General features: G+C 38.3%; 1 protein-coding gene across 2 annotated transcripts in view; it reads right to left on the minus strand.

Moving 5' to 3' along the window:
* The window catches only part of LOC134674495 (tyrosine-protein kinase Fer), a 69037-nt gene that overhangs the window by 13210 nt on the left and 43485 nt on the right, over positions 1 to 12342 (minus strand). For both annotated transcript variants that reach the window (XM_063532600.1, XM_063532608.1), the window contains exon 3: positions 488 to 584. In XM_063532600.1, coding sequence (XP_063388670.1) covers positions 488 to 584 — 97 coding nt within the window. The remainder of the gene's footprint in view (positions 1 to 487; positions 585 to 12342) is intronic.

Here is a 12342-nt window from a genome sequence, read left to right on the forward strand (position 1 = left end):
TGAAAATTCATATTCAGAATTAATGGCCAATTAAAATAGAAGAGATGATTAAAAAGTGGTAAAGAAAGCCGGTGTACGAATACGTTGCACGTCGCTAGTCCGGATAATACACTCGGTAAGTATTGGGTGCACGATGAGATTTGCAAGTGACTGTCGATCAAATTACCGCTTTCATACATATTTTCTGAAATATTCATGTAGAGTACTGTAGATACATTTTCTCCTACTTGACAGCTAAAGTGGAGTATCTCGAAAGAAAATTGCACGAGACTTAATTACCTATCTATTCTACTGAGGTTTTCATTATCATATGCTTATGTACGTGTACTTTCTCATTACCATGCACTCAGTGGCGTATGGCATGGGTGGCACCCGGGGCGGACATTGTGGGTGTCACCCCAAAATTCAATCAAACTTGTAAAATATATAGGTATATTAGTGCACAGTATCAGTAAAGCATAAGTGATGTCGTCCAACTTACACTTACATTTAAGGTAGTTCTCCTCGAACTTGGCGCGCATCTGCTTGTACGACTCCAGGCACTTCTGGTACTCGCTCTGCTTCCGCGTCACCTCCTCTGACAGCTGTAATAAGATAGATTAAAATAGATATGATGAAAATGTCTATTGCATATAAAAAAGATGAATAGAGACGAGATTAAAACACAGTACAGTCACCTGCAATAATATGTTACTCTTTGAAGGCCGCAAAAATATGTGACACGCTATGACTCTAGAAATAAGATCGTGTCAGATATTTTTGCTGCCTTCGTTGTGTAATATATTATTGCAGGTGACTGTACCTATGCCTAAATTCTCATACGAATTCAAATTACAGGGGTCCCCCCGCTAGGCTAGGTCTGTATCGATACCGCAGGAAACCAAAAGGTATGCTGGGTTGGGAGGTAATATATGGCAGTCTCTTTCGTAAAAACTAGTGCCTACGCCAAATTTTGGTATTTATAGTTACCATGCGGACCCCTGGCTCCAATGAGCCATGGCTGAAAGCCGGAATAACGCCAGGAAGATGATGATGATCCCTGTCTGACGCTTCATACGACTATGAAAATGAGGTTTTTTATAAACCAAGTATCAGGGTAAAGAAAAATTACTTCGAATATGGTCCTAATTGGCAAAAAGCATTGAAACTCTAAGGTAAGTACAAAAGAAATAAATACTTACAATAGACGTGGAGACTAGTCGTAAAGGCGGGTATTTAAAAAATAGATAATCGCTTTTATCGACTTCTATTCTGTGGTTGTGCATTGCTCTGCTTACCACCAATGTGAAATCTACAATGAACAGAACTAGAACCCTATAATTATCGGCAATTACCAAGCAATAAAGACAAAGTGTCAATTGACTCAACTTGAAAACTACAACTTTCAAATCAAGACTCGAGAAACGTAATTTTATTCGCATCGGAATCGAATCAAATTACAGGCATCGAGGAAAATGATCGAGAAATAAAGTTGCCTCTTTGCGAGCGATGTTATGGAGTAAGATGTAATAAACCGGTGCGCCAATAATAAACAATGTAATTAATGATAGGCGCGGGCTGATCGATGAAGCGACTTGATTGATCGAAGACCAGAAGGTACCGACGTGAGGAAAGTTTCTCACGAGCCGCTTGTTAAATGAACACCTGAATTGCTTTTATTTAAGGCTGCTCTACATAATCTTACTGATATGTCGATAAATCGTATCGAATAAGTCATACGAAGATAACGCGCGAAGACTGGTCGACATTACGTTATGACTAGAATATCAGCTGTTGTTGGTGATACTTATGTTAACGTCAATTTATCAACAGAAATATATTAAGTTTGATAGGTACTTAATTGCTTTACATTAGGTGCATTTTAAATAGCATTCTCTGCTTAGCCATAAGCCGGCACTCAATTTTGTAATTTTAAAGTAAAGATTGCCAAAGCCTGTCCTAGATTTGGCAACAGCACTGTTGCAGCCACCTTCATTAAATCTTTAAGTAAATGTATCTACCGTCTTATGTATAACATAGTCTCATAATGACATGGAATTTTTTTTAAACCCTGGTTTTCTGTAAGTCTGTTAAAATAAGTCAACCGGACTACAAAAATAATTGATAGACTCCTTATATGTAGTTCTTATTCATCATCTTAATCATCATCGTGAGAGCGCTGGTGGCCTAGCGGTAAGAGCGTGCGACTTGCAATCCGAAGGTCGCGGGTTCAAACCCCGGCTCGTACCAATGAGTTTTTCGGAACTTACATATGTACGAAATATCATTTGATATTTACCAGTCGCTTTTCGGTGAAGGAAAACATCGTGAGGAAACCTGCATACATCTGCGAAGAAATTCAAAGGTGTATGTGAAGTCCCCAATCCGCATTGGGCTAGCGTGGGGACTATAGCCCAAGCCCTCTCGCGCTCGAGAGGAGGCCTGTGCCCAGCAGTGGGACGTATATAGGCTGAGATGATGATGATGATGATGATTCATCATAATGGGGGCTTAGTACTTTCAGTAGGAGTGAAGGTACGGTGGGTGGATGGAACACTAGGTAGACATAGCGGGCTCACCCACACTGCGAAATTCATAACAGTTCCTTTTGATTTTGCCCTTCCTTTACATGTGTATTCGGTAATAGTACATTATTTCAGAGGCCGGGAAAGGGCAATTCGTGGATGAGTTTCGATTTTGTCGGACGACGCGAAGCGGAGCCGACAAAGAAGACGAATCCACGAATTGCTATTCCTGCCGAGGCATAGGTATATAGTGCTTTTCTCCAAACATGCGAGGAAATAAGCTAAAATAATTATTATTTAAGCATCAAGCATCACTCAAATCAAACCTACACATCCAAAATGTCAAAAACAATTTCCCTCTTTAATTAATTTTTAAAAGTTAAAGGCACAAACTTATTCTGCCATTCAGTACCATTCAATATTCGTTCATTCAATATAATTGCGCAATATAGTTTGTCAAACCAACTTTTCAGTCAGTAAGAACCAGGAAAACTACACCCATCCTTTTCTTTTGGGTGCTAGTACTAGTGTAAGACAAAGATAGTATGATTCTCTTTGTCTATGTTTGAAATGAGAAAGTCCTTTGACAAACTATGTAAGCTTTATGAACACGGATGAGATTTAAAAAAAATATAAAAATAATCTTTGATTTTATTAAGCAGTATTCGCACGATCATACACGTGAAATGATAGCTGATCGGGTCGTGTAAAAGCGGCTCGCGGCAATAATAATTGGCTGTTTGCGTTTTTTATTATTAAAAAGTAAAAAACACTACAGTAATAAGTTATTACTGTAGTGTTTTTTTACTTCCCGTCCGCTAGAACAGGACAGCGATAGTTTGATGTTTTTTAGTTAGAGTTTGACATTAACGAAGAACTTCCCGTACTATTTTTGCTACAGTAAGGTGTACATTTCCGAGCATATTGGAGAAATAGTACATTATTGCAGAGGCCGGGAAAGGGCAATTCGTGGATGAGTTTCGATTTTGTCGGACGACGCGAAGCGGAGTCCGACAAAGAAGACGAATCCACGAATTGCTATTCCTGCCGAGGCATATATAGTGCTTTTCTCCAAACATGCGAGGAAATAAGCTAAAATAATTATTATTTAAGCATCAAGCATCACTCAAATCAAACCTTCACATCCAAAATGTCAAAAACAATTTCCCTCTTTAATTAATTTTTAAAAGTTAAACGCACAAACTTATTCTGCCATTCAGTACCATTCAATATTCGTTCATTCAATATAATTGCGCAATATAGTTTGTCAAACCAACTTTTCAGTCAGTAAGAACCAGGAAAACTACACCCATCCTTTTCTTTTGGGTGCTAGTACTAGTGTAAGACAAAGATAGTATGATTCTCTTTGTCTATGTTTGAAATGAGAAAGTCCTTTGACAAACTATGTAAGCTTTATGAACACGGATGAGATTTTAAAAAAATATAAATATAATCTTTGATTTTATTAAGCAGTATTCGCACGATCATACACGTGAAATGATAGCTGATCGGGTCGTGTAGAAGCGGCTCGCGGCAATAATAATTGGCTGTTTGCGTTTTTTATTATTAAAAAGTAAAAAACACTACAGTAATAAGTTATTACTGTAGTGTTTTTTTACTTCCCGTCCGCTAGAACAGGACAGCGATAGTTTGATGTTTTTTAGTTAGAGTTTGACATTAACGAAGAACTTCCCGTACTATTTTTGCTACAGTAAGGTGAACATTTCCGAGCATATTGGAGAAAAATATATTTAGGTACCCGATTCTGCAATAATTGTAATCGAAATCCGTTTTCAACGTAATATTAAGGACAGTCACGAGCAAAAATTAATGAATCACGACTTTATTCACAGCAAAATGTAGTCGTCTTATAAATGTACCTATTTAACGAAACAGACACTTATCATTACCCGAGAATACCAGTACCAGGTGTACCCTTATGTCCAAGTTGCGAAATATGGCTATAAAATATGAGGCCTATTGGATCGAGCTGCCTTTCAAAATGATCGCTCACCTATCTGATTTATAAAACATTGCCCCTATGTGGTTGCCAGCATAACTTGACATCAGTATTGGTTACAGCAATGCCTAACCAGTGTTCAACCTATACTGGCACGGCCGTAGCGACGCGTTCGGTAGGATACGTGAATAGTAGAGACGCGAGCGCCGGAAACGGTTCGAATTACAATCCCATGCCAGCATCGCGAGACTGACAGACGCGTGCGACATCATGGCTTCACAAATTAACATCATAGGTAGCTACCATACCAAGATATTTTCATTAACAACTCTTACAGCTGTTTGGGCTTTTGCGTCTCAATTAAGTTTAATCTGTTTAGTTGCCATGCTGACCCCAGGTTCACATAAACCGCGGCATAATGCCGGGACAACGATAGGAAGATAATGATCATCAAATTTGTGAACCTTAAAGTTGAATCACAATAAAAAGACCTTCGATAATGGAAATTCAAAATCTTTCATTAAATAGGTACTTGTAGTCTCATTTGTTTGAATAATTATATTAATTATTACAGTACATACATACATACATATTCACAAATAAAATTCAACATCTCCACTGTAGAAATGCACTGAGTCACACACACAACTCACACAAGTCATCAATATTCGATTAGCCAAAATGCTTCTGAAGTTGAACTGGGTAAAAGGTGAGGTACTTGCTCTCAACTAAGGAAATACCCAAAACACTGCAATGACAAAGGTGACAAAAAAAATCTGACAAGCTAGATAATTTTAAATAGGTACCTATACCTACTACTTTTTTTGCTGTGAATGAGTATGACAATGATTCTGGAGCCTGATGGAAATAGCCCATGGTAGGTACCTAAAGCACGAATAGATGAAGAAAACTCTGTAGCCTGCTATGACAAAGTCCGATCGGTTCTCAAGTGGCTTACAAAAAATCAACTCTGAAATTCAAAGGTTACTATCACGAACTAGGAGACTGAATTTTTCCAAACAATAAAATTTACGACTATATAGAAACGGTCTAGGCAGAGAGAGAGCAACCAGCCCTTAGGATTTAATATTTAGGTGTTGTACTCGAAGTCAGGAAAAATGGAATAAAGACTTAAAGGGAAAACGGTGCGTTAAAGACGTGTTAAAAATTGGTACGAGTCATTCCCTAAAATACTCGTACCTATTTATTTGTTACATAGAGTAAGTTTAGCATCACATAAGTCGTAAAGTACGTATAATTAAATTAATGTGATATTTTAGGCAAAATGTACCATTGTCGGCCACAACATAACGATGGTTTTTATAGGAATTTCTTTCTATAGCGGTCGATTTTCTGACAACCGATAGTGGTGCCTTTTGTCTGAATTTGCCATAAAATTGATTTGAGTGATAATGTAAAAAAATATTCATGTTCTGTTTGATGGACAGCTCTAAATAAAAACCTTTATTATTGAAACAAGAAAATATATAGTGCTTAAATATTTATAGATTAACCCGCCCGTAGTTAAATAAGCGAATTATCAAGTCAAGACAAGCCTCAGACATGAATGGCCCTAATTCATGAATGAGTCTCATGAATAGGCAACAAGACAATGTAAGTAATTCTGAAATCTCACGATTAACAACAATGGCCTATCCCATCCTGTTAATGATTGGCAGCCATAAGCCATAACTATTTACATCCACTCAGGCGGGACCAGAGCAAAAAGCCGTATAAATACAAGAGCTTAATGAAGCATACACTTTTAATCGGAATTAACCCAGCGTTCAGAACAAAAATACTTTAACAATGTTAAAAACTCATACATTGTAATCTAGTTAGTACCTTTTCTTTCAAACGATACTTTATGGCAGTACCGTTAGCAAGAACAATGGACGTGTGCTGTATCTCGCGAATTATCGACAAATGTCGCGTCGGTGCAGATGTTAATTATGATTGCCTTGATACCATAATAAACTATGAAACACAGCAATAGCGATGCGGCGGCGGTAATGTTCCTAATATTCCAGCTTCGTCGGACGATGTGACATACAGCGTCATGCACCGAACGACCAAATTGATGCTCAATGTGAGCTATTTCATACAAGTTCGAATAATTACCACCACCGATTCGCACTGGTACCGCTTTCTGTGCGTTCCCAACTTTACCTGCGATTCCATATAAACGATAAGTAAGTGTAATGGCAAACCGTTTCAGATTGAGATCTTTCGAGACCGAACAACTGTTAAGGCGCCGGTTGAGTTCGCCGCCGTTGAGATATTATTAAGAGTCGTTAAATCGATAAGATAACGACGTTTAGCTTAGCTCAGAACCCGCCTCGCGTAACATGACTTACATGACTTAAGCACCTACAGTAGACAATATGAACCGAAACTATGATTAGGTAAAATCAATTATCTCATATTAATATACGTGAGAGCCCCATGTCAACCCAGTTAGTTCGCGAATTTATTATGAAAAGGCAGACCGGATTTCTTATTTCTTATTTTTCCTAACTTATACATCGCTTTAGTTGCTCAGGAAAACATTGACAGAAATATTTAAATGGGCACAGTCTACTCGCTTCGGTACTTACCTAACTTGTACAATATACAAGTAATAACTTTAACCACAGATTTTAACTGTAAACTATGCTGTAAACCGTTAAATATAAAGTCATAGTCAACGTGTTGTGGTTTTCTAAAAAAAAATACTTTAATATCTCGATGATGCCTTAACCCTTAACTCGTGTCTTAATAAAACAGCCTTATATTAATATAATGCCATAGATGATACGTGCGTGCGCGGACCGCAAGTTTTAACGGGTTGTAATGAACACAAATTATTGCTTTAGACATGCTGGTTGACGACGGTCGCAATTGGGCTCCATTTTGCTGGTAAAAACCGTTTTTTTGAACTAATATTTTCACTAAGGTATAATACATTATTTAAGAACCATATAACGAAAACTCATAATCCAACACAACATTCACGTTCACACAGGTTAATGTCGGAACAAATCTTTTGTGAGAAACTTAATCTGCATACCGGTTTCGGAATTCAATTTAACCGCTCACCAATAAAACATCGTTTATAGGCCGGATTGTTAAGTACAAAGAAACCATAAACGTGGGGTCCCAGAATCGGACCCTGCGGTACACCGCTATTCGCTAACTTGGTTCATTGACTCGGATCACTCTCGCTCTTGGTGATATCGCGGCCCGATCAGCCTCACCTCATGTCCACATGAAATTAAAATGCATTGCTGTTGCAAATGCTCAAACCGGTGTAATTTCATCAGCTCCTCAGTTGAACGCTTATCCTAAGTCAAAATCTTTTTTTTTTACCATAACCCGCAAAATTAAGCACACGGCAAACTCCAAAAATAAAATGTTAATCTGTCGACATAATGTTCCTATAATAAGTGTATTTAATTCATTTACACATTTGAGCTATCAAAGAGAATTTGATAACAATAGCAGTAAGTAGTCTCTTCCAGCATTCAAGAAACCTGTCATTTGCAACTGCAGAATTGCAATTGCAGATGGAAGACAGAATAGCATCGCATCAAAGCACCATGAGGCTGACAAAGGCTGAAAGTGAAAATGTCGCGGAACAGCTAAAGGCGACATAAATATTTCATGCAATATCTTTTGTGGTATTTTTTGCCCGGTGTTCTCTTGATTTACCTGTGGTTTTTTGCATTGGATTTCAAGCTATTAACTTTCAAGCTTATTCGTGTCGCAATAATTGCATTGTTTAAAGCAGGTACGACAAATACAGGCTGGCATGATATAAGTAATAAATACTACTTTACTCGATTGATTTTTCAGAATTAATGTACATACAATACTTATAGTACATATGCATTTGCACCTCGCTTCACACTAGGTACCAATAGATTTTTTAATTGTATATCAGGATGGTGGCAAACGTAACATAATGACAAACTACAGTTAACTTTTCAAAACAAACTTGGGAGCTTTTATGAAAAAATAATATCATTACTTTTAGGCACTGGTCCCACCGCGAGCTAGTAAGCTATGAGGCTATAAACACGAACAAAAGATAAGCACTCCCGTGTAAATAAAAGAGACACGGCGATATTTATAGTTACTCGCCCAGCGGTGAGCTTACCGTTAGAACGACGCAGCATTTGTTTGAATGTATTTAAAAACCATCTATTGTCAACCAAACGGTGACCTACATAGGCTACATACCGCGAGTCGCTGCTCAAGTGTTCGTACCGAACTACATCTGTCAGTATGTCATCGACAGATTTGCGCCTGACATGCCGACTGCGATCAATTAGTAACTTCTAATGTGTAAATGTCAAAAAAGTTAGTTAACGTGAACAAATCAGTGTTACTTTTTTCAGAACATAAACATGTAGCGGATGGCGCTGGGCCTAACATACGGCGTTGGATGAAAAAGAGATTTCCTTTGGCAGGATTGGTCCTTAGGACCCAGGGATGGATTCAAGAAGTGGAGCCACCGAGATTTTTGATGTAAATTTTTAGGGGGGGGGGGGGGGGCACTACACACTTGATCTTATTAACTGTATCATTTAAACTACTAGGTCAAGTTTGGTATCGTTTCCGTATAAATCGGGGGTAGCGAATTCATTTCTGATCTCATAATGACACCATTCCGAAGTAAAAACACATAAAATATGAAAAAAAATCTTTTTTAAAATTCCTCTTCACGCTTAAACTGCTGAACCAATTTAGTTAAAATTTAGTACAGAGATAGTTTGAGTCCCAGGGAATAACATAGCATACTTTTAATCTCAATAATCATCCCTTAAGGGTGTGAAAAGGGAGGAGGAATTTGTATGGGGATTCAATAACCGTTGAACCGATTTAGATAAAATTTGGTATAGAGATAGTTTGAGTCCCAGGGAAGAACATAGGATAGTTTTTATTCCAAAAAAAACCTTAAAAATGAAAGGTAAGGTGGTAAGGTTAGGATTGTATGGGAAATCAATAAACGCTGAACCGATTTCGATGAAATCTATGTCTACATCTTTGATTTAGTTGAAAATGATACTAAACTTGACTTCGAACCTAAACTAAAAGAATTATTAACCTCAAACGTCGCAGACGCTTAAACCCCCCCCCCCCCCCCACCTGCATCAAAAATCTGGGTGGCTCCACTTCTTAAATCCATCCTTGGGTCCTAAGGACCAATCCTGCTAAAGGAAATCTCTTGTTCATGCAACGCCATGGTTGACCTTTTTTTGCTCTGAGCAAACACAACTAATAGAATAAGTAAGTAAAATGACACGAGGGGGTGATTTTAATATACTCACGAAAGGAAGGCAACGTGTGAATGAGGAATATCTACTGCAAATTGCCAGAAGTCTCGTTAATAATTCATGCTATGGGCCTTTGATTATAAATCAGATAGAAAATGGTACGACAGGAACTAACTTTTAGCTATAATCCATATTTTGGACAGAAGTTAATGGTAAATAAGAGATATCGAGCTGCGGAAACTGATATAAAACCGTGTCACATTGACACCACAACACTGACACCTAGCCTAAGTGCACAGTGAGCCAACAACACAAAGATACCATGAGCTAGCTGCCGCGCGGAGAAAGCGTTTTTCTCGGAAAAACAGAAGGCCGCTCTTTGTGACACTTGCCACATTGCCTTAAACGGAACAAACGCGCCTTTATACAAAATATATGTTCTTGAAATTAATGAGTAACACTTGAAACAGGTATTAAAATGCAAACCAGACCGCAACCCACCGTCTGACCAATGCATCGACAAGAAAATCTCGTTCAAGAGCAACTCTTGTTATTAACCATTTCGGAGGCTAATAGCTTTGGATGGATAGGTACATTGGTTTGCTTTGGTAAGTACGTTAAATAAGAAAGAATTTATAAAGATTAATTTAAAGTTACACAAAATAAAAAGCGTTAGTAGGTAGATGAAGGGCGAAGCTTAATATCTGAACACCGTATTATATCTAGATAATTGGCAGGCTAGACATGACGTTATTGTAAAGAATGTTGACGTATCAACATGGCTTGCAGGTAACATTTTACATAATTGGTTATCGACATGAGTCATACTTAGGGACCGGGAGCTTTCTCGTGCGTGGAATAATATTCTTGCTCCGCTTTTACTTCAACAACGGCGAATAATTTATGTCATACATATGTATAGTGGTCGGGATACGTCTAGGAGTGACGTACCTAATTCACTCGGTTTAAATTCCAGTTCTTCACACGCGCACACGGGTGCCTAGCCAAGGTGACAATCGTTTGCGCTACGATAACGAAACATTTTGTGTCTAATTGTAGTAATTGTCTATCACTCTTTCATATTAGTGCGACAGTGAAAATTGCGTTTTGATCGCCACGGAGCGTAAACGCAAGTACGCAGTTCGCTCCCAAGGATATCAGACGTAAGAAGGATGCTGACTCTCTAAATATGTTTGTACCTAATGGTCACGGTCACGTATTATCCCGATTTCGTTCTGTAAGAAAAATAATTTTGCTACTAGTATCTAGCAAAATTATTTTTCTTATATTTTATAACTCCATCCAAATGTCAAATTATCAAATATTTTGTGTATGTTTTTAATTTCCAGGCAGTAAATACATACACAGATGTATGCCCTGTTTATCGTTACTATCATTAGGTACCTAATTTGCAGGAGATATATTTGGCCTGAAACATATTGCATTTGGCTAAAAGGAAACCGTTTGGCTGGCAGCCAGGACTGGAGAGAAACGAGGCAATAGACGTAACGTAAGAAACAACAAGCCTTTACAAGTGAGTTGCTCGATTAGCAATAAAGTCGATAAATCTCGGTATGGACAGCGTGTCTATCCACAGACAATTTTGTCTCGACTGCGAACTGGTTTCTAATGTAACTTGACCTGGTGATTGATGACAATTTTGCGAGACGTTATACTTATTCTGGTCTGATTGTGGTGGTGTGGTTGGTAAAAGTTGTGAATAGCTGGGCAGGAAAAGGCGAGGCGTGGCCGGCCGGGCGGGCTTTCTCCGGCCGCACACGTGCAGCCACCTGCGTACCCGCGGATCCTATTTCCTTACAAGCTCTAGGTTTGAGTGAGATTAATTGAGATTATAAACTGTCATATATTTGTTTCGACGTTACCTTATAAGACTCACAAAGACTCGGAAAGAATGATGAAATAAGTCACAATCAGCACCTGGTCTTCTTAAATAGAATTGTCTTATAATGTCATTCTATTTGCAACCCTGATTATCCTACAGCATTTAATTAATACGTGAACAGGCCTTAGGCAGTTAGGTAGATACAGTACACTATGTCTGCCGTGTAAAGGATGACTCACGCTAGACCGGGCCGTGCCCGGGCCGAGACGTCCGAGATGTCATTTTCTATGAGCGTGACTCATCCTTTAATAGGTAAATTTTAATTAAGCGGGTGAAGTACAAAAGCTAGGTGGCGTCCGTCCCTATTCTTCATCTTTAATTAAAATTAAGTATGAACACATAATATTTATCCAAGTTCCATTGAGTGTTTAATCCTCAGTTTTCCTCAAGCGAGGCTCGAGAGCCGGAGTGCCCCCGGCGGGTCCCACGTGAAACGCCAATTAGGTATGCACCACGCCTGTCTTACGTGTAACATAACATTTTTTTTTGCAATGCACATTTTTTATACTACGCTGCGAGTACAATGTTGTGATGATAGGAAATGGAATAATAGGCATTGAAATACATATAACCAAAAAGAATAGATAGTATAGAGGGGTCCTGTCATTGTCAATTTTGTAGTCACGGTACATTTACTGCCATCTATCGACACACGATTAAAACTTAAAATAAAATTGAAAATGTATAAAATAATCAAAATATGTTTACGGATAAATG

This window comes from Cydia fagiglandana, chromosome 2 (assembly GCF_963556715.1).
Source record: "Cydia fagiglandana chromosome 2, ilCydFagi1.1, whole genome shotgun sequence".
Taxonomy (NCBI): domain Eukaryota; kingdom Metazoa; phylum Arthropoda; class Insecta; order Lepidoptera; family Tortricidae; genus Cydia; species Cydia fagiglandana.